The following is a 24,324-nucleotide window of genomic DNA, read 5'->3' as shown; positions in this document are numbered from 1 at the left end:
CTTTTAGAGCCCGCATGAAAGTTCTCGATGACTTTAGTTCTCTGTTGGTTAGTCCCGTTGCTAATTTTTTGATTAAGTTTAATAATTAACTTATTGACTCACCAGGGTTCGTCTGCAGCCGTCTGAGGAGTATTCCAGAGGTGCAGTAGAGTATGGAGCCAGCAGGAGGTCGCGGCGGCTTCGAGTCAAGTCGGACTTGGTACCCCACTGTGTCTGCCACCTGTGGAATTCAGTCCTTAAAGGCAACTCCGAGCAAAGTATGTCCGGAGCGACTATGAAACTAAAGGTCCCGGCTTCAAATCTCGGTAGTGCCAATCACGCGATGAAATGATGATAAGATAAAATGGTAAATGAGCAAAACCTCGAGCCAAGAAAGATACTACATGTCCTCCAAATCATACCACTGGTGTCCCTGCCAAAGGACGATAAAATTTGCACACGGATTCTCTAACAAATAGGCTAACAAATACCTACCACAAACCTATCTAATACTCACTCATCTAAAGATGTTAATACAAGGTGTTAATTGTTAAACTCAAAACCTCAGACACTTAGTTATATGCATTTACTCGGTAATATTTTAAATATTTCAAAATATATTCCTATTTTTCGCCACATCAGTAGGTAATTCTACTTAATTGGTAATTCTACACTCGTCACTACTTGAAAAGCTACTGAAAATTGGCCTAAAATAAAATATGCAACCTCGCTAGGATAATAATGATGATATGCATATATTGAATTTGTAAATTATTAGACTAGGAACAGTAAATGAGGCATTAAAAAACCCGACCAAGAGCGTGTCGGACACGCCCACGATAGGGTTCCGTAGCCATTACGAAAAAATCAAGTAATATTATGTGCGTTATAACACAATTAAACACTTACTACAGTCTTAAAATCTATTATTACCAGAGAGAGCGTATCTTCACGGTACTTACGTCCTTTTTTTGAGAAGCGCAGTTTTTCGGCAATGACTCAAAAAACGGTATATCCGATCATGTTGAAACCAATTTTCGTTGAAAGTATTTATTAAGCGTTACCTTTCCATATTTTTTGCATACTTTTTTGGAAAAACGGTTTACAAGATAGAAGGGGGGGGGGGTTTACGACACAATTTTTGCTACTTTGGGAGCGATTATTTCCGGAAATCTTCACTTAATCAAAAAAGTTTTTGAGAAACCTTACTATCTTTTCAAAAGAGCTGTCGAACTATGTGCCACAAGTTGATGCGAGTTAATATTTTTTTTTTTCAATTTTTGTTACGTGTATGGAGCCCCCTATAAATATTTATTTTTGTAATTTAACTACAAAACTAAATAGCGGCTTTGACAAGACATATGTACTACAAATTTCATTGGCATACATCTTGTAGTTTTCGAGTAAAATTCCTGTGACATACGGACGGACGGGCAGATAGACAGACAGACAGACGGACTTGACGAAACTATAAGGGTTCCGTTTTTGCCATTTTGGCTCTGGAACCTAAAGACGCAACCTGGTTTAAAGTATAGCGTAATAGATCCTCCTCACGATTCTGAACTGAACACACTACTCTCAGGTCTTCAGTCATTTACTTAATACCTTGCATAGCACGTGATGAGCAGCGAGCGTTTTAGTGCCGATGACAGACGTATGACGTCTAGCTAAATACAGAGTGTTTTTATATGGATAAAAAAGAGTCATTAGCATCATAGCAGTGTTGTAATTTTGTTTTAAAAACATCCTATAATTAGGTGACTTCACATCATAATGACGTCACCCGCACCAAAGTTACGCTCCCTGGTGATGATGATGATGATGATTATTGCAGCTCCGTACAGCTCTAGGTCAGCCTAATTATGTTTATCCGTTGTCAGGGTTAATTAATGTAAATTATTACCCGACAACTCGTTCTTAAAAAAAACCTCCACACACATAAATTGAAGTGTCACAAATTCATCATTTTCACATTCATATTAATAAATTTGTCAGTTAGCTTCGGAATTAGCGACACAGTCCTTGAGTTTATTATTAAGTCAACGGCCGGGATGATGTGAATCTTACCACATTGCACAACTATGAAGTCTTCAAATATTGACAATGTGAATCATAGGAGAAATTTAAGGTAGACTTCCGAGTAGAGCGGCTCCGGCGTCACTAACGCAGCGACAGTAACGCGATAGAGCGATAGTATTATGCAGTACGGAAACGTATGAACTAACGTTCGAACGCCGCGTCACTGTCGTCGGCGAGAGACTTCCGAGTAGAGCGGCTCCGGCGTCACTAACGCAGCGACAGTAACGCGGCGATAGAGCGATAGTATTATGCAGTACGGAAACGTATGAACTAACGTTCGAACGCCGCGTCACTGTCGTCGGCGAAGAGACTTCCGAGTAGAGCGGCTCCGGCGTCACTAACGCAGCGACAGTAACGCGGCGATAGAGCGATAGTATTATGCAGTACGGAAACGTATGAACTAACGTTCGAACGCCGCGTCACTGTCGTCGGCGAAGAGACTTCCGAGTAGAGCGGCTCCGGCGTCACTAACGCAGCGACAGTGACGCGGCGATAGAGCTATAGTATTATGCGTACGGAAACTATGAACTAACGTTCGAACGCAGCGTCACTGTCGCTGTGTTAGTGACGCCGGAGCCGCCCTACTCGGAAGTCTACCTTAGGATGCGTTTCCCCGAAAGCTGTGCAGTGCAGTGGCTAAATAAGAAACAACACAAGCTGAGATATGAGGTGCATAGGAGCAACTCGTGTCTGTATCGTTGTCCAGCGGTGGTGTAGCGGTATAGCACACGGCACGGAATGCCGAGGACCTGGGTTCGATTCCCAGCGCTGGTCTTATTTTTCTGGTTTTTCTGTGCATCTATATTTCAGTTTGTGTTTTCGATATAGGTTTTACGGGATGACCGTAAAAGTAACAAAAAATTTGGAATAGAAATAAAAGATACAAAACGATTCCAAAAAAACAATCTTAATAACCTAGGTACACTTTTCCCATCTATGTAACAAATATGTGTTCATATCATACAACTCCTTCGCCTCCACACCGTAAGAACACACATGCATTAGACAAACCCAACTATCGCAACAGCACACTATGCTGACCCGTTTCGAGCTCAACCAGAGTTCATCATCAGAGCACAAAAGTTCACGGTCGTTTATATGGCACCTCCGCAAATTAACGCCTGATTTAAATAATTATTTGCTTATCACCTATGTCTAGCAGTGGTATTTCAGCTGATGATGATGATGATGACTTACCTGTTCGCCCAGTTCGCTTGCGACCCGCCTCGCGAGTCCTATGGCAGCCACGCGACGCGGCCCGGCGACCTAAGCGTAACAAATAAAAAATAACTGTTAAGACATATTAATATGTCGGAAAAAGTTGAAAGAAAAGCTGCATTAAAATCATATAAGTACTTACTCTGTTCGGGAATCGAATCCAGTGGTAATGTTATGCTAGCATCTATTTAAGATACTTAATTGTATTTTTTTTATACATAAGAGGGGGGGACCAAATTTCATCAAAATCGGTTCAGTGGTTTCGACGTGAAAGCGTAACAGACAGAGCTACTTTCGCATTTATAATATAAGTAGGGATTAGTAGGGATAATTCCTTGATCTGTTTCAACTTATTTATTAAGTACATTAGTTTAACACCTATGGATAATATGTCATTGGTAGAACAAGTCAGTAATGCAATGCAGGTCATTTGCCATCGGTTTCTGAACTCTATCTTAGAGTACTTATACTTAATAGGTGTGTAGATAACATATTGTATGCAACTGTACCATTAGCACTTAAAACACTCATGTGATCCTTTTATGATAAAACCACACTCGTGTTTCAAGGACCCCTATTATGTAACGGTTGCATAAACTACTATTATGTAAACCATCTTCTTTGTACCATGTTTGTGCAAATAAATTACTGATTACAAAGTCAAGGCCAACTTCACATTGTATACGTACAAGCACCGTCGCGTCGGCACTCCCGCGCAGCGCCGCGACCGGCGCGCGCGACGACTTGCCGCAGCCCGCCGCCCCCACCAACACTGACACTCGCGACGCCGACAAAGTCGCGGCTATCTGTTCGCTGTGGATGGAAAGAGAAGTAATAAAGTAATCGGTGATTTAGTAATGCGATGCGAGATATTAGGTGGTAATGTTAATATGGATACGCCGCTAATTACACTCGCGATACTGATTAAACCGTGAGGATCCTCTTAACTGGAACATTATGTGTATTATTAAACTGGAAGTCATTTAATAAGCAGTATTGATTGTAGTCACATAGTTGAACCGTTTTAATTATTAGTTTATAATGTAATGTTAAATTAATTCAGAAGTAAATAAGTACAGTTATTTACAACGTTGTCCCGTAAATATAAAAAAGACTTGTCCTTCTCTAACAACACCAAGCTCAGAATCCCGCAGCATATCCATACTAGCATAATGATTAAAGTCATTGACCCCAGTTGCAACCGAATCATCAATTTTATTAGGTAATAAAGTCAAAGTCAAAATACGGTGAAACCTGAATAACTGGAATCTCAAGCGAAAACCAAAATTATCCCAAGAAGTAATACCGAAATAATAAGATAGGTACTGTTCTAAATCCAATAAAAGACGTATCCACCCAGTTTCATCACAAATAGCATCCGTCTACCAGTCTGGGCTACTCCGAAATTCGTATCAAACCGTTCTTCTTACTCTTGTATTAAATACTATTAACGTGAGCGGGATGGCATGATACGAGGTTCAAATTTGAACTTAAGAATTCAAGGCCAGTCAATAAAAAAAACAGACGATAGCGCCGCGGGCGCGGTTATACTGAATGTTTGCAGTTTGACCTTCATTCGCGCAAAGCGCTGTCTGTATTTATAGTACCGGCACAACAAACGCACGTGGATGGAATAGAAACATACGATCGCACATTAATCATCATCGGGTAAGCAGCAGTTGTTAGCCGGAGGGCGTGGTCTTCCGTCGCATTGGAGCAAGGATGAAAATCTCTAAATAACTTTTTACCTTTTTACAAGCTTTTAGTTAGTTGACAGCAGCCACACAACACGGCGAGGAGACTAGCGTCCCGCCAGCTTCATTTCTTGTTTTTATTTTATTTCATGTCATGTTTGAGAAAAACACTACAAGCCTCGGCCGGAACGCGGGGTTGCCGGCCCCTTCTATATATCTGCTTGGCCGGCGACCCCCTACTTTCCGGCCTCTACAATAATGTACTATTTAATAGCAGGAGTATTTGGATTAAGCCAAAATTAAGAATTATCTATAAATAAAATAAAACTCCACAAACTATATTTTTAAGTGTGTTTAGAAAACACAAAAAAACAATAATTAATATAATAATTTATTCATTATACCGGGTGTGGCCTGTAACAGGATCAAATAATTAAAACGTAGATTGTACTCTTTAGAATCAACGACATTAGTTCAGCGTCTTTCATAAATAAGTAGTTTTTTTTATTTCTATTACACTTTAAAATTTATTCGAAGAAGCAATGTAGGCGACGTCAATTGGACTCTAGGATGGCGTAATTACATCATCATTACATGTAATTTATATGAAAAAGGGAAATCTAAAGATTCTATTATTTTTAATTATTTTCTCCTGTTACAGAATACACCCGGTACACTCATTTTAGAGCACCCTTATATAGGCCACAATACAGCTCTCACTAGGCGCATGTTACATGTATACCTGACAGAACTGCTTTACCAATGGTATGGACGTTATAAATTTAGTTTTAACCATGCTCTGATTTTGTTCAGGGTTCGAGTCATCTTCATGAGGCGTATACGACCTCTGTATCTCTAGCAATGTCTTATCTTTAGTTTCCGGAGCGAAAAAGTAGTAAAACAATGCTGCAACCAGTACCAATGTCGTGGAGAACACTAATGACGCAGAAGGGTGGAAAGATAACTCATAATTAAGGTAAACAGTTAAAGCGAACGTAAATGGAAGAGACAAAAATGCAAGAAATTATCGTGTTGTATTTATATGGTGCTATCTCGATGAACAAAATCAAGCCGAAAGGTGCAAGACCGCAGGTTCGCATTACATCAGAAGCGTTATACAACCAATAAAATAATAAACTATCGTGACCACTTCACTTCAGGTACAAACAAAGAGCTTCAGCGTAAGATAAAATAGACAATATAACAGAAACAACAATAAAGAGAGATTTACGTGTAGTTAAATAAGACACGGAAAGTAAAATAAAGAAAATAGCAGTGGTGACAAATAAATGAATTTTATACAGTGGCTCGCGCGTATCACGCATCAAATTGTAGAATAAAATTGATGACTGTGTTGTTTGGATATTGGTGTGGTGAGTATGGTAACCGATATTGTGGCAAGAGCGAGGAAAAGACTAATCCAGAATAGTTTTGGTGGGCCGGGGCGGCGGCGCGCCTTAAGCACGGAGGCGAGCTCCTCCCTGCCTCCTTTGCTCGCAGCCACATAAAAGCTGCTCTGCTCTGCTCGAGATTCCCTTTGTTAGCTAGCCAGTACGGCGATTCCGGCCAAGCCCAAATACATCTTTAGCAAATGAACCCTAACACTAACTGAATTACTAGCAGTGTATAAAATACGATTTCTATATTTGAAGCTCTTGAGATAACAAGGCCTATTGCTACATCAACTATCATCCACGCAAACCTGTGTTTTGGACTGCTATATTCGCAGATGGCTAAGGCATTCATCACTAAACTTCCACCTATAATCATCCCTTGTAATATAAATGTCAAACACAAGACAGTTGAGTGCTTCGATGACACAACAAGGATTAACGAAAATACAGAGAGTACAAAGATGTATTTGTAGGCACGCTTGCGTCCGGTGATTTCCGATAAAAAAGCAGCGAACACAGATCCGATCAGTGGAAAAAAAAAAGAAATAGATTAACTAAATTTCTCAAACATTGTAATTGTTTAGACCTTGTTTCATATTACAGAAGACACAAACACTTAAAACTTAAAGCTTGTACATTCAGTAATTTTACTAGTTGAAACGTAGAGATCGCGGAAAAAACGCGAATGCTGAAAGTTAATGCAAGGAAAAATGATTGGGCGAAAACCGTCACACAAATCATCTAACAATTGAAGACAACATCGAGCACAATTAGCGAATGAGTTTTAGCATTATTAAGTAACAAAAACACACACACACACACACACACACACCACACACACACACAACACACACACAGACACAGACACACAACACACAGACACACACACAGACACACACACAGACACACACACACACAGACACACACACACAGACACCACACACACACAGGACACACACAACAGACACACACACACAGACAGACAGACAGACACACAGACCAACACACACACACACACAGACACACACACACAGACAGACAGACAGACACAACAGACACACACACACACACACACACACACACACACACTTACGAAAGCACGTACATTCTCAAAAGCTTTAACATTTATAATATTACTAGCTTTGCCCGCGACTCTATCTGCGAACAATTATTTTATCGGTCGCCTGCGTGAACTATGCAATTCACCAGCATAAATGCATTTATATTCGGTGATTGGGTGATTCGGGAGTCGTGAGCAGGACTAATATTAATCCTACCGGTTTCAGTTAGTTAAGGCAACTGTATCGTACCAGAAGTTGAAAACAAAAATAATTAAATTATTTACTAATTAAGTGCATGCCATTCTGCAATTAAAGGGTTTACCGATTTAGATTTCATTCGGTATACAATGACATATCTGTTTGATTCCCGGGAAATGACATAGGGAACATAGTTCCCGCGGGATGGCGATAAACGACTTCTATGCGGACAAAGTCGCGGGCAACAGCTAGTATTAATGTAAATTGTATAGCAAAGTTGATGGATGATGGCACTAGAAATGTGCAGCAAACCGAAATCTAATGACTGGCAGATTACTATATCTTTAAGATGATACATATCCTTAAAACTTCAGGACTTTGCAACATTTGGGCATTTAAATTACGATGAAAAAAAAAACGACATTTTAATTTATTACAATTTGCGATCCTGCTTCTTACGAGTATAGGTAGGTACTGAACCACGGGCAATAAGGTCCGTGTATGTTTTGACGCTATTTTTAAACGTTTCGCTGTACCAATATCGAGTTGTTTACATTCTTTGCCCTGGATTTCACACTGCAGAGAATATTTTTACTTAATTCGTCTGTTATAGTACTGTTAAGTATCATAATTACGTTGTCTTTATCAGTCGCATTAACATTATGTTTGTCAAACAAATACAAAACATACTTTTCGCGACACTACTCGAAAATGTGGCCATAGATAACCTATATCTAGTGCACAAAACTGCCTATATATGTACATTTAACAGCTGACTCATTTATGGCTCGCAAAACACGACAACCATGTAATGCATTAAGGTAACAGGTCGTATCAATATATTTATTTCATAGTACGATACGACTTTTTAGAACATATTTCAGAATTTCATTCCCGGCGTGCTGAAACGCCAATCGGACCAATCAAAAGTAATTGTCTGCTGGATGTGAAATTAAATTGACTTGTTGATCCTATCTCTCGCTTTTTTCGTGTTGAAGTGAAATCAAAGTAAAGTTCTAATATTTGGAATTCAGTGAGTAGACCCAACACTGTAGGTACTCAGCATTTAAAAAAATAATTAAAAAGTTACTTTGTCTCACGGAGTGAGCAAAATGCGATTTTGCTCACTAATTTCTCATAGCATAACCTGTTTGTTTTAGGCGCTGAGGTGAACAATTTTTTTTCAAATCGGTTCTTAAATGACAGAGTTCTGAGGGAAACATAAAAAAATACAACCGAATTAATAACCTCCTCCTTTTTTTGAAGTCGGTTAAAAATATTTTTTTGCTACAAGATAAACCGAACATCCAAAAACCGGTCAAGAGCGTGTCGGACACGCCTAAGATAGGGTTCCGTAGCCATTATGAGAAAATCAAGTAATATTTTTCCAAGGATTTAGTATTGTGTACGGAATCTTCCAAGTTTAGGTGTATATTTGTATGAATAATTCGAATGTTTGTTCTCGGGTCTTGGATGTTTAATATGTATTTAAGTAAGTATGTATTTATCTATATAAGTATGTTTATCCGTTTCCTAGTACCAGCTTTACTTAGTTTGGGACTAGATCAATTGGTGTCAAGTGTCCCATGATATTATTATTATTATATTTTATACCTTAGGCTGCTATAATTTACTTTTAAATTACTAATAATTCTCAAGCAATCTTAGCCGTTATAATTTTCCTTGTAAATTTGATATACTTACTACCATCCTGATTTTTTTCAAAATTTTCCAGTCAACACTTATTACTTACGATTTTAAAGAAAATTTGCTCTTTACTGTTGAATATTTCACAAACAGATCACTGAATCGAAAAATCGTCTTAGCAACCACCAGGTTTTAAAATACCTATCCAACGATACCCCACATTATAGGGTTAGTCGAGAAAAAAAAATCACCCCCACTTTACGTCTATGGGAGATACCCTAAAAATAATTAATTATTATTGTCGGCGTGACTGATACTAGTATGTATTACTCATGCCAAATTACAGCTTTCTAGTACTAACATGGCGAAACTATAAGGGTTCCTATTTGACTACGAAAACCTAAAAATGGCGGTAAATGAAACCTTTTCTGAGGCATATCAACACAAGTGTAGTTTTATTTTTAAGCGCGAAATTTGTAAAAATTGTTTGCAATTGACATTTAATTTCAAATAAAACGTAGGTAAGTACCTCAACTATTTGATGTATAACTTTTTACTGTACCTATATAAAAACACATCTCCTGAAATTGAATTGTTTTGTTTTTGAGAGATGTTCGAAATATGAGTATCTAATACTAATAATTAGATAAATCTACTTTGATGGTTAATTGCAATAACATTCTCACAGATAAGAAATGTATGCTAACAAGACTGTTTATCTGTATGCTCGTCATAATTAGAACGCATTGTTTATAATATATGTATAAACAATATTTTACAAGTCAGACAACCAGGGTTGCACAGAACAATTATCAACGATATTTTTTGGATCAAATGTAGTTAACAAAGCCGCCTTAAAAATAGTCTTACCGTAAAAAGGCTCGAGCATAAAACTATTATCTCAGTTTTATAAATAAAGTAGTTTTAAAAACTGAACTTCTTTTGAGCCTAGGTTTATTAAAATGTACAGTTCGGAGGTCCATATCAATGAACTAAAAGGATTTCTTTGCTAACCCGCGACCTTATGATAGCTACGCTTATGCAGTATATATGCGTGTTCATGCAGTTCCTCCACCTCCACACTGTAAGAACACGTGCAGATGACCTGATGGGAAATGAACAACACTGCCCATGAGTACCAACCAGTCAAGGAGAGTCATTGGCCCGTTGCCGGCACATTAAGAAATTATAAGTCCTTTTCTTGAAAGCCCCAATATCGTAGTTGTCCGAAAACACTGCTGACGGAAGGCGAGTCCACAGTTTCATTGTACGTGGCAAGATTTATTAAACGCGTCAAATGAAAATTGCCGTAACTCTACGGAAATTAGAACAATCCAAACTTAAGATTATTTTGCATTCTCTTTCAAAAGCAGTAACTTAAGGTTAATATGTGCTAATTAAAAATTTGAAGTGAATAAAATGAAACTCCGCAAGCTTTACATGTGTATTTATTTATAAATAAAAAAAGCTTTAGATACTAAGTTGCTCTTAAAATGATATGGTTTCTTTTTTAACATATTATGTTACATTGAGCATCATGCTTTGATTTTGTTCAGGATTCGAGTCATTTTCACTAGGTATATACGACCTCTGTATCTCTAGCAATGTCTTATCTTTAGTTTCCGGAGCAAAAAAGTAATACAACAATGCTGCAACTAACGCAAATGTCGTAGACAACGCTAATGACGCAGAAAAGTGTAAGAATTTATAAGTAGCGTGCATAGTTAAAGGTACCAAAATTGAATCAGCCGAAAACATCACGATGAAACAAATGCATGATATAAACGTATTGTATTTATGTGGTGTAATCTCAATGAACAAAATCACCCCGAAAACTGATGGACCACTTTGTAGTATCACATCAGAAGCGTTATGCAACAAATAAAATGACATGCCATCGATAGCACTGCCAGATATAAGGTACATACAAAGAGCTTCAGCATAACATAAAATAAAGGATAGAATAGAAACAACAATAAATATAACTTTACGTCTAATGAAATAAGACAACGCAGCTAAAGTGCAGGTAATTGCCGTGGTGACAAATAAATTAATGTAGACTCGTGAGTGTGACCCGCGTATTTCACTAGTCAACTCGCGGTAAGCCATGGTTGATAGTACTACTTGTAGATGGCTGAAAGTGCTAACCAATATTGTAGCAATAGCGATTAAAAGACTAATCCAGAATAGTTTGGGTGGGCCGGGGCGGCGGCGCGCCTTAAGCACGGAGGCGAGCTCCTCCCTGCCTCCGTTTCCTCGCAGCCACATAAAAGCCGCTCTGCTCTGCTCGAGCTTCCCTTTGTTAGCTAGCCAGTACGGCGATTCCGGCCAAGCCCAAGTAGATCCTAGGCAAATCAACCCTAACACTATCTGGATTACTAGCAGTACATAAAATAAAATTACTGAATCCAACGTCATAGTTGAAATTAGAAGGCTAATAATGCTGTACGCTGCTTTATCACATATCAACCACGCAAACCTATGTTTTGGGCTACTATATTCGGAGATGGCTACGCCGTTCATCACTGAACTTCCACCTCTAATCATCCCATTTAAAATAAATAACACATATATCACAGTTAGGTGCTTCGAAAACACAACGAGAATAGATGAAAATATAGAGAGTGCAAAGAGGTATCTGTAGACATGCTTGCGTCCGGTGACTTCCGATAGAAACGCAGCGAACATCAATCCGACCAGTGAGACAGCTGATGCCGATAAACCTGAAAAAAAAATAGAATGAAGATCAAACTTGAAAACTTTAAATTGGCTAAACCTTATTTTATACTTTTTGGTATCACACAATATTTTACTCCGAACGTGTAGCTTTTCCCTTCCGTTCATTAGAATGACCTGGTTCCATATTAGTGACATGACAGCGTGCGCTTGTAAGAGCGCAAAAAACAATAAATTTAAAAAATCAAAACCCCGACTGCGTTAAAAAATACTAAAAAGAAGAAAACAAGACGTGAACGTAGTGGTCTCGATATTGTTTTATTACATACTTTTTTGTCATATTTGTGAAAACGGTAGATTAAAACTATTATAACCGATATACATATTAAGAATAGGCTAATTATTAGCTTTCATTTGCCACTCTACTCGATAGGTTTGATAAAAAAAAAATGAATATACAATTTGGCGCCAAAAATTCGTCATTTTGATTTTTCAAGAATTTCATGTAACCAGTGTCTCGCGTCATCAAGACAAATCTAATGACGTATCATTTATCAAAATAGTTTCAGCCGTTGAGTAGTTATACCCCTGTCCCCTTTGTACTCGTAACATCTGTCATACATTGTGGAAGAGCAATAAATATTGAGTATTGAGTTACGAGAGGACATAGGAATAGACATACATACATACATACGGGTGAAACACATAACCCTCCTTCTTCGCAGTCAGTAAAAAGGTAACATGTGCTTGCAATTTGAAATGTATTTGAAAACTGGTCAACCTTGTCATTCCACCACTGTACAAATTGACTAATTCAATAATACAACCAAATACGCCTGTTTTAAAGATGTTCGTAATTACGAATTAATTTTATTGTAAGTAGTTAAATAAAGTACCTATCGGTTATTAATATTTTAATGTAAATATTAAGATACAGCCACAGATACAGCTTTCTTATATAGGCCATTCCGTTGATTATAGTTTCTGAACATATTGTAGGGATAAAACATTAAATTGTCGTATGCTGCATTCGTAACATTTAGACAGGGCACAGTTAAAGATTGATCACAAAAATACACATTCAACTCGCTTTAAAGTAGTGTATTCGATTCTTTTCGATTCTGAGCAAACTATACATAGTTCTTTCAGGTTTTCAGTTATTTAATTAACACCTTCCTTCTGTACTCTGCTATATTAGGCCTCTATTTCACCAACATGGCCATTATCAGTGACATAATGTCGAATGACTATTTGTATAAATATTAAATGATAATAACGTGTGTTATTAAGGTATGGAATTGCTAAAAGTGGCTCCGAAGCGGTAACGTTTCGTGTGCTCTGCCTACCCCATTTGGGAATACAGGCGTGATGTTTGTGTGTGTGTGGAATAAGGTATGTTGTCCGCGGACCGGGAGACGAGCTGTCGGTACGCCTCCGACAAGATGGAGCGACGACCTGGTTAAGATCGCGGGATCGCGGTGGATTCGGAAAGCACAAGACCGGTCTGAGTGGAGAGCCTCGGGGAGGCCTATGCCCAGCAGTGGACGTCTTTCGGCTGACATGATGATGATGATGATGAAGGCATGTTATGAAACAAGAATAATTTTTCAAGCTGTGTCAGGTTTGCGATACCAAGGTGTTTCGTGATTAACATACGCGTGTCTTTCAATATGGCTCTCTATGAAGTTGTCGCACCTGTCAGCGTGGTGAAATGGAAATATCTTGAAATAATACTTACTATATAGCAAAGCACGAATGTACATTGACAATGTTTCCACTTCACTGTTGTTTAGATGATAAAAAGATAGGGCATTCAGCAGGGGCAGACAGACTATAGTTATAAGTACAATAGGCTGAAACAAAAACATAATATAATGAATAATAATAAAATTAAAAAAATAATAGTACTTAAGCTCACGTGAGACATTTTGGAACATTACACGAATTAAATGGTTCCAATCACCATTATAAGTCAGGAACGGTCAGACTAATTTCGATGTTTTCGGAAGATCTTTTTCAAATGTGTGTGTGCTACAACGGTGAAAAGTTCCTGAATTATAATCGTGAGTTGAACCGTTTAATTTGTCTAATTTTCCACCTAATAGTTAATTTTTAATCGCGGTCGCGTCGACCTTAAAAAGGCACAGTTTTCTGGTGCGTGATACGACGAAAGCAAGATATGGAGTCATTGTTGACTCCGACTCGGAGGAAATAAGACTGGAGTGGCAATTGCAAGTTTGACAAGCGTTGAAGCGTTACCTAAGTACCCCACTGCCAAATGTACAAGCATCGGATAACTATTACAGCACCTGGGACTTCGGTATAATTGGTGTAAAGTACCTACCCAAGTGGTAATTGCTTCTTAAAGCAACTGGTCTAAGAAGCAACTGGTCTGAGTAGCAAATAGTCTAAGAAGAGTTTCTTCTTAGACTACTTGCTACTCAGACATAAGGTTTAAGTAGCAAGTGGTCTAGGGATGTCCCAATTTTTGACAACGTATAATAAATCGAAAATCGTTTGGAGAAAGAAATCAGATTCCAAAAATATGTTAAACTGTTAAATAAACAAAATTAAAGTAATGACCTTCATTTGAACCCTGCAGTGTCCCGTCACAAAGGCAGTTCTAAAGTAGGTCTACACTCTAACGCAAATTGTCAGTTTGAAATGTTGCTGTCCTACTTATAATAGCAAAGAGTAACAAAGACAGAACTTTAATCACATGATGCCCACCCGGCTTTAAACAGTTGTCATTTTTATCGTAAAGTCCGAAATGTATACGAGTATTTCCTATGTATTTTTACAAATTAAATTATTAAATTACTACGTTACAAGTAAATATAAAAGAATTTAAATATCAGATTTTAATAAAAATATATATTTACTATCACACCATTAAACACATAGGAATAATCGAAGCTAAAAGAAACGAAATAAGTACAAGCTGTGCTTGTATTATTGTCACATTGTAATGCCACAGATTATGTTATGTACGACTTGAATTTTTCTAGGCAATGGAACGTGGCTGTCTCACTGTGACGTCATCCAGCGTATTTCGTAAAAAAATACAAAAAATTTAATACTCATCTAAATTCAAAATCGATGAAAATGGTATCTTAAAATATCCTATTCTTCCCAAAACTGAAATAAAAACGATAGGTTATTTTTTTTGGTGCATCCCAATTGGTCCAAACCTTATTTTTGGCAAAAATTTGGAAAAACATAGGTTAGGTTAGGTTAGAGTTGCGTCAAGGCGCTCCACCACGCAGAATAAGATGAAAAACAGAAATAGCTTCGCAGAGCTCCGTCGACTTTGAGTCAAAGTGTTTTAGGCCAGTTGCTTCTTAGACCACTTGCTGCTTAGACTAATTGCTAATTTGACGAAATGATACTAAAGCGGACTTCTTGCGCTTATACTTTTATAAAAAGAACTTGTTAAATAAAAGTATTTAAATCCAAAATCGAAATAGCTTTGACGACCGGATAGCTAAGTTGTTAGTGACCTGACTATGAAGCTAACGGTTGCGGGTTCGATTCCCGTGACGGGCGAATATTTGTATGATGAATATGAATGTTTGTACTTGAGTCTTGGATGTTTGTACTTATGTATTTAAGTGTATATGTGTCTATATACTAGCTGTTGCCCGCGACTCCGTCCGCGTAGAAGCATGTAAAATAGTTTACGTCCTATTCTCAGACCTACCGAATATACACAAAAAAAAAAAAAAAACGGTCAAGCCGTTTCGGAGGAGTTTGGTCACGAACACTGTGATGCGTGAATTTTATATATTACCTATAGATTAGAAAGATGTATGTCTATCCGTTGTCTAGCACCCATAGTACACTCAAGGACTTTAATCCATGAGCCGCCATGGAGCCTTATCAAAGGAAAAGTCATTGCGATTTTCATTGTTAATTAATGCGATGTCACTATGACGTTTACTGTGAAATGGTTCTTAGCTTAGCTAAGCTTTTCTCATTTTGGGGCTTGGTCAATTTGTATAATTTTTCCCAAGATATTATTATTAGGTACCTATTTTGTATTTTGCATTTTAAATAAGTCACATCTCTGAAACAGTAGGTAGGTATAATGTCGAATACTTGTACTATTGCTCATTCTGTGATAATGTGGCACCCAATAAATGCAATTGTTATTATATTACAGACCGTTTTAGCGTAAATACCTATGCATGACGGCGCTGTATGTAATAGTAATTATGCCGGCGCGTCACCTGCCAACAACGGCAGAATAAATAATGTCGTCTGAGTTTGGCGATGCTTGCCGAAAACACACGATAAACTCAGTTCAGACAATTGCGACGTCGTAAAGGGAAACGAGTTTGAAGAGGACAATCAAACGCAGCAATGGAATGCTACTAGCACAATTTTTCATGTACTTACAGATGTACAGTACGATGACTTGGAGTTAACACTTGACAGATGGGCGTGCCTTTAGTCAATTTTCAACTTTGACATCATACAAATAAAGCCATTTTTAGTATACCGCTACCCTCGTTTACAGATTATGTAAAAACTATTTTATTTGTATGGACTCAAAGTTGAAAATTGACTGAAGGCACGCCCATCTGTCAAGTGTTAACTCCAAGTAAGCGTACTGTACGAGTAGTAAATGTTTTGCCGTATTTATGTTGCTTTCTCAAGTAGCCTACTGTAGTTTACTGAAGCTAGGCTTTGCAGGTGGTAGGACCTTGTGCAAGGTCCGCCCGGATTGCTACCACCATCTTGCTCGCTAATCCTGCAGTAAAGCAGCAGTGCTTGCACTGCTGTGTTTCGGCGTGGAGAGTAAGACAGCCGGTGAAATCACTGGCACTTGAGGTATCCCATCTTAGGCCTTTAGGTTGGCAACGCATCTGCAATGCCCCTGGTGTTGCAGATGTTTATGGGCGGTGGTGATCTCTTACCATCAGGAGACCCACTTGCCCGTTTGCCATAAAAAAAGCTAATTAAGAAAGCAAGACAGGTAAATACGAACTTATCCGATAAAATACGATGTTAAAACATTATTCACATCTGTAGGTCTAAACAATTAACGTTTAAAAGAGAATTAAAACAAAATGCTCAATGAATAGCTACCTCTCTATACAAAAACTTCTCATTCGGCACGGTGACATCTCTATCTCCGTCGGTTCGCGGTTTGTTGCCATTATCTTCTGTGTTCCTAACTTCATTGTTATGTATCATAGTGGCACAGGAGGGGTCACAAAATGAACGGTAAATTGTAGAGCGCGACGCGTGCGTCAAGGCACGCGAACAGCGTGGAACTGATTTTGGAGCCTAAGCAGTGTGACCATCTCAAAAACGGCGAATCTGCCACACACGGACCCAAAAATCTGCCAAAATCTGCCACACTCGACGTTAAAAAAAGGCCAAAAATATGCCAACATGAAAATAAAAAAAAACGTATTTTCATTTTTTTTTAATCAACCTTATAACTACGTTAACCGTACAAAAAACCGTACATCTAATCAACATTGGCTTCAAAATTTTCGTCTTCATTTTCTTTGTACATGGATTTTAACGACATATTTTTTAACATTTCCTTGCTTTAAAGGAGACGCAGTCTCCGTGTTCCTTTATTCCCTCTTTTGTAGTAATTATTGCCGAGACATGTTTATTCAAAAACCTGTTCCTTATTTTGTTTTATTCCGATTGACTTGAGAAAATATCCTTTCGCACGACGCATTTGACATCGGCAAACATATGAGCTTTTGCAAAGTTTGCAATATTTGGATATTTTGTTGCCCCATTTGCGTCCCTGATTTTTCCAACGGCTCCCCAAAACTTGTCCACGCTCAAAATTGTACCGGCGCTACTTCCACTTCCGCCTGCTTTTTATTACTTATTTATAATGTAATTTAAAATTAGCATGCTTTTCATTAAAACCTTTTAAATCTGCCAAAATCCGCCACATTTGTAAATCGTCAGCATAATATGCCAAAGCTTAAATTTTGGATCCAAATCTGCCAAAATGGCAGAAATCTGCCACAAATGGTCACACTGAGCCTAAGATCTGCAAGGCTACTACGAAACTCGTAACTCGAAGTTCGTGTCGTGCGGTCCCTCTCGCTCTCGTATCAAACAGTGTAAGTGTCAGAGGGACCGCACGACACGAACTTCGAGTTTCGAGTTTCGGAGTAGCCCTGCTGTTGCTAGGGGTATAAATGTCCAACATATAAGATAAGTAAAATGTAAAACCGTCATTTTAGAAAAACATCGTCACGTAAAATATTTGTTGAACCGAGATCACTTAATAATTACTATGGACAAAGAACAAGAAGGTACCTGATACCACGCATTTACAATAAAATCATATCTGAAAACGAGTGTGAAACGAAAAATATATTTAAATCTAAAGTAAAGGCGTGTTTGATGGATACCTTCATTAAAGAAAGTGAAAGTTAAGGCGCATAAATACTGTATGCTTGTGAATTTGTGTGTTTATGTTTATCTTGCTTTGGGTACGTAAGTAAGGTAAATGTCCCAGTGCTTAAAGTTGCTCTAACCGGATGGCAAAGTGGTTAGAGAACCTGACTACGAAGCTTTAAGGTCCCGGGTTCGTTTCCCGGCCGGGGCAGATATTTGCATGAATAATGCGAATGTTTGTTCTCGGGTCTTGAATGTTTAATATGGATTTAAGTGTGTATTTAAAGAGTGCTGTCTTCGCCAACAAACTGCTTAGCAGTTTGGCGAAAATATTTTTAAGTAATAATTTTTGTAAAATGTGATGAATAAATAAATAAATAAATAGGCTCACAATCAGGTCGCTAAAATTAATTCCAGCGGCGGGGCTACTCTCGTATTAAATAAAATTTGCGTCAGCGCAGCGGGACGGCAAGATACGAAGTTCGAACTCTGCACTTCGTAGTATAGGGCCATAGCGGCTACTACGAAACTCGAAAATCGAAGTTCGTATCGCAACGTCCCTTTCACTCGCGTATTAAATGACATAAGCGTCAGCGGGACAGCAACGGCAACGAAGTTCGAGTTTGTTTTGTTTTAATTTGTAAGTACTCCAAAAGTCGCCTGATAAGTCGCTAAACCATTTCAAAATTCTTTATCTATTTTTTCTAAATTCGTGTCTGAGCCGTTGTACCAACCCTACCTACGCCATCCTAGAACACAACTGACGTCGCCTGTCACGCTACAAACATCAAGCATTTTACTTTACATGGCTTCTTCGAATAAACTTAAAAGTGTAATAAAAATTAAAAAACTATTTATTTTTAAAAGTCGCTGAACTAAAGTTGTTCAGTTTGACGAGTAGGTATGATCTATGTTTTAATTATTTGCTCGTATTACAGGCCACACCCGGTATAAAATACCGGCGCCAAATTTCATGTCTCTAATCTAAGCGGTAGAAATTTTGGCATTTTATTTACTACGATTCCGTGGGAACATCAGCATTAAAAGCGATATAACTATTCCGGATATTCAGATATTTACATACCAAATTTCTACCAATCCGTCCGACCGCCTCAAGTGCGTTGCGGCCTTAAGGTAGGAGTACTTTTCTTGAAAACTTGAAGGTCATAGCGGTCCGAATACGCGGGCGATAGCTCATTCCAGAAGCAGAAATTTCTGGAAAACGCACAGTATCTCGCGTACAAACTTTAGCCTTAAGGAGCTTTAAGGAGTAACAAACACACAAATACTCACAAACTTTCGCATTTATAATATAAGCAGGGCTGGCCTTTACCTGCCGGGAACACGGTTACGCTTCACACGCGTAAAACAAAAAACACGCAACAAACGCGTAAAACATTAGATTAAGATTGATTGAGATTTGAATTATAATTGGAAGCTGTTATGCAATAGTGTGTTAACTCTGATTAATTCTGCAATACAATATCAACCCTTAGAGAATAATTTCAACAGTTGACATTGTATTGCAAAATGACAGTGGGTTGACTCAGTATTTTAAAACAGCGTCCAATTTTAGGATAAAATTTAGCTTTGTGTATCCTGAAATAATCCAGAGGTATATTCGTTTTGCCGTTTTTGCGTGAAGGAGTAAGGAACAGTGAACACACGCACGCACTTAAAAAAATAGTTTATTAAAAAGTATCGCTTTACAAAATTGCTTACTACATACTTACAAAATTGCTACATACAAACTGCCACATTTATAATATCGTTATTTGACTTCCTATTTACTTTCAAATAACAAATTGAAAGAGCTCTGTAAAAGATTACTGCGAAAAAATAACTTAATAACTTTTTTAACCTAAGTACAGTCAAGGGCATAATATCTATAAATAAGTACAGCACATAGTGTCAAATACAGGTAGGTATACATGGAATCTTACGTTTAACTAATAGTGTCATTGTATAGATACTGTTGACGTCTTGGTTATGGTCGTGGTACATGTATTTATGGCCTTAATTATATCCTACTATAGTCTATTTCTGAAACATAGATAGTAAAATGACAGTCTAAAATGTCAAACGTGAAAATAATGTGGCCAGCTTAAAAGGAACAGTGCTGCTCCATGATTTCGGTATCGTAAATAATCGATAAAATGTATATTTAACGATAGCAAAAATAACATTAAAGCATTCAATATTCTACTTTCCATTTTGGAAATATAAATGCACTTTTACGTAAAGTGATTAAATCTAAGCACAGGTAAAATACAGTGTTAAGTTCGTGTCGTTCCGTCCTTCTGACTATTTAATACGAGAGTGAGAGGGACGTTACGGTACGAACTTTGATTTTCGAATTTCGGAGTAGGCCCTCAGATATCACTCAACTCAACGTCATTGTTCATGTTTTTCGTATTCAAGTGGTATTCAACCGACATTCGTTACTTTACTCGTATTGTCAGCGGATGTGATCAGTGCGTTTTCTCGTGTTATTGTTGCTGTTGACGAAGACGGAACTTGCCGAAAATACCAAAAAAATAGTCACTTCCGGTGCGAAAAAAGGGGTGTTATTTAACCCATCTGATACTAAAATAATAGTCTTGGCATTAGTTAGGAATTTACTGGTACATACAGAAAAGCGAAATATGTCAGTATTTTTTTTGCCGGAAGTGCTCGGCAGACGCTCTCAAAGGTACCAGCATGAAACCAATTCCAGTCGGTAGGTATGAACCTTCATTTCAGGAATATATAAGTCTGCCAATGCTGTTTCTGCCGAAACACCTTGACATACGAGATTATGTGAGCAACCTCTACTCCGCTCAATATAGACATTTCAATTTCCATAAATTCCGACAAAGCTGAATTTTGGTGGAGACCTTGGGTACACCATTAGGAATAAAGTGTCAAAAGTCCCCATTGATCCCATGTGTGCAAAAAGTTATTCGGGGTCAAAGTTCAAATTTGAGGTTATTTGTTTTTTTCCGAAACGGTAAGTTTTATCAAAAAGCAGCCGAGTCAAAAGTTATAGATAAAATTATGTACAAAAATGGTCTTTGTACTTTTTTTTCTAAGTATTACCATTTCCGAGATATCACGATTCTAAAAGTTGAAGGAGTCATGTTCTACATGATAGCACATTTATGCCACGTACTGATATACGTATGGGTGACTGGGTAATCGACCTATTCCTTGAAAGGGCTTATTTTAGAGCTTATTTGCAATGTTTTTGGCCAGTAAACCAGGGACCGAAATTCAGTAGTTTTAGTTCTTATTAAACAGCTGTTGAAAATAAGACACACAGTATTAATATTATTATTATTGAGTAAAATTCACAAGCCATGATCATGGCCAAAAACTTTTATTAATTAAAAACTACTTTAAGTTACTGAAGAAACATAATAAAGTAGATATTAAATAAGTAAATACATTTAATCACTGTTCAAAGAAAATAAGCACTTCGATTGAAAATAAAATTGCTTTGACATGAAAAGTTATTTTTAAAATTTGGTATTCATTTAATTTACCTGTTCTGGTAGTATAAGTATTATACTGAAGATAAATAAACAATAAATATGATATACATAGTACGAAGATGCTATAAATTGTGATATTAGTAGGAGACTGTTATTTATTAATTTTAAAATTACATTTTCATTTGCCATTACTTAACTACGTTATGATAACAAACCAAAAAGATGAAGAAATTATACTGAAGGGCTACTTCCTTGATAGTGATATTTAATTTTAATGCTAGGTATTGAAGTACGTACCATTTTATTGGCGCTTTCATTTGAATAAGATTTTTGTAATAATCATTTTGTATACTGAGCGGCAAAAAATCTGGCCCTCAAATGTATGCAGAAATAGGCAATTTTGTATGTAGAGTGAGCCAAACTTAGTGCCGCTGAGTATATTATTACCTTTATCTTGTCATTTTCAATTTAAAATGCTATTAATCACACTGTTTTTTAATTATGGTGGACATTTGCAAATTTTGGTGGAATATAAAATTTTTAAATTTAAATTTGTCTGAAACTACTTTGTTAATACTGGACCATTTAGTAAACTTGTTTAATATACTACTTATTAGTTTCATTTGAGAACTTAACTTTATTCAAAAGTCTTAATTTGAAAATTACCACCAAAATTGGCAAAAAATAAGCTTGTTGCGATTCACCCACGTCTTCCCTGTCTGAAAACGTACTTTTGGCGTATGCTAACTTTATTTACACGTGTATTTAATTACAAAAATAAAATAAAAACCTTAATCTTTAAGTTGCTCTTAAAATTATATTTTTATTTTATTTTTACATATTATATCACATTAAGCATTATGCTTTGATTTTGTTCAGGGTTCGAGTCATTTTCATCAGGTGTATACGACCTCTGTATCTCTAGCAATGTCTTATCTTTAGTTTCCGGAGCAAAAAAGTAATACAACAATGCTGCAACTAACGCAAATGTCGTAGACAACGCTAATGACGCAGGAAAGTGTAAGACTTCTCTAACGTACATAGTTAAAGGAAATAAAATTGAAAAAGCCGAAAACGTCACGATGAAACAAATGCATGATATAAACGTATTGTATTTATGCGGTGTAATCTCGATGAACAAAATCACGCCGAAGACTGATGGACCACTTATTTGTAACACATCAGAAGCAATATGCAGCCAATAAAATAACACGCCATTGTTATCACTGCCAGATAAAAGATACATACAGAGAGCTTCAGCGTAACATAAAATAAACGATATAATAGAAACAACAATAAATATAACTTTACGTCTAACGAAATAAGACAAGGCAGCTAAAGTGCAGGTAATTGCCGTGGTGCCAAATAAATGAATGTAGACTTGTGACTCGTCCGATTCACCAGTCAACTCGTGGTAAGCCATGCTTGAAAGTACCAGTTGTAGATAGCTGAAAGTGCTAACTAATATTGTGGCAACAGTGATAAGAAGACTAATCCAGAATAGTTTGGGTGGGCCGGGGCGGCGGCGCGCCTTAAGCACGGAGGCGAGCTCCTCCCTGCCTCCCTTTCCTCGCAGCCACATAAAAGCCGCTCTGCTCTGCTCCAGATTCCCTTTGTTAGCTAGCCAGTACGGCGATTCTGGCCAAGCCCAAGTAGATCCTAGGCAAATCAGCCCTAACACTATCTGGATTACTAGCAGTACATAAAATAAAATTTCTGAATCAAACGTTATAGCTGACATTAGACGGCTTATTATGCTGTACGCTGCTTCATCAAATATCAACCACGTAAACCTATGTTTTGGGCTACTATATTCGGAGATGGCTACGGCATTCATCACTGAACTTCCGCCTCTAATCATCCCACGTAAAATAAATATCACACATATGACTGTTGGGTGCTTCGATGACACAACGAGAATGAATGAAAATATAGAAAGTGCAAAGAGGTATCTGTAGACATGCTTCCGTCCGGTGACTTCCGATAGAAACGCAGCGAACATCAATCCGACCACTGGGACAGCTGATGCCGATAAATCTGAAAAACAGAAAGAAATAGAATGTAAATTAAATAAATCACCATGTTGCTCCAAGCCGATTGACTTCAGACCAATATATATTTGTACGGAAAGAAATGTCACATCAGTGTAAAAAAAATTGTGGGTGTCGCTAACTCACAAGTGTCAAAAAAAAAGTTTGAAATATTTGACATCAAAAATTATCAAGTTAATATTGACCTAGAGACGTCTTGTGTTTTGCGAATTTGTTCCTCTTCATGCCATTAACAACATACGTTAATCACAAAAGAAACGGACCAGTAGTTTTCAAGATATTTAGAAAAGTAAAAAAAAAACTTTCAAGTGACATTGCAAGGAAACTGTCAATAATTATGAGATAAAACTTAGCAGATTAATAACTAGCATTATTACCAATATAAGTACATAGGATATATTCATTGGCTAATAACGTCAGGGGCATATTTTGTTTCCTTACACGGGTAGGTATAGCCTTTATTTCCTGTTTTT

General features: G+C 37.4%; 1 protein-coding gene and 1 long non-coding RNA gene across 5 annotated transcripts in view; both read right to left on the bottom strand.

Annotated features, from left to right (window-relative positions):
* Positions 1–24,324, bottom strand: part of LOC141440570 (ATP-dependent RNA helicase DHX30-like) — a 109,861-nt gene that overhangs the window by 14,204 nt on the left and 71,333 nt on the right. Inside the window, exons 8-10 of the mRNA XM_074105128.1 lie at positions 3,966–4,089; positions 3,256–3,324; positions 103–220 (exon numbers count right to left, since the gene is read on the bottom strand). Of these exons, the coding sequence (XP_073961229.1) occupies positions 103–220; positions 3,256–3,324; positions 3,966–4,089 (311 nt within the window). The remainder of the gene's footprint in view (positions 1–102; positions 221–3,255; positions 3,325–3,965; positions 4,090–24,324) is intronic.
* Positions 10,703–24,324, bottom strand: part of LOC141440575 (uncharacterized) — a 37,903-nt gene continuing 24,281 nt past the window's right edge. For 2 of the 4 annotated variants that reach the window (XR_012452723.1, XR_012452724.1), the window contains exons 3-5: positions 19,621–23,837; positions 13,685–13,799; positions 10,703–11,993 (exon numbers count right to left, since the gene is read on the bottom strand). This is a non-coding gene — a long non-coding RNA (uncharacterized lncRNA). Of the gene's footprint in view, positions 11,994–13,684; positions 13,800–17,037; positions 17,283–19,620; positions 23,838–24,324 lie in introns of those variants that run through there. The other 2 variants (XR_012452721.1, XR_012452722.1) reach the window with 2 other exon arrangements.

Source organism: Choristoneura fumiferana, chromosome 22, assembly GCF_025370935.1.
Source record: "Choristoneura fumiferana chromosome 22, NRCan_CFum_1, whole genome shotgun sequence".
NCBI classification, from domain to species: Eukaryota; Metazoa; Arthropoda; class Insecta; order Lepidoptera; family Tortricidae; genus Choristoneura; species Choristoneura fumiferana.
Note: the sequence above shows the minus strand (reverse complement) of the source record. Positions and strands in the feature narration are given on the sequence as shown.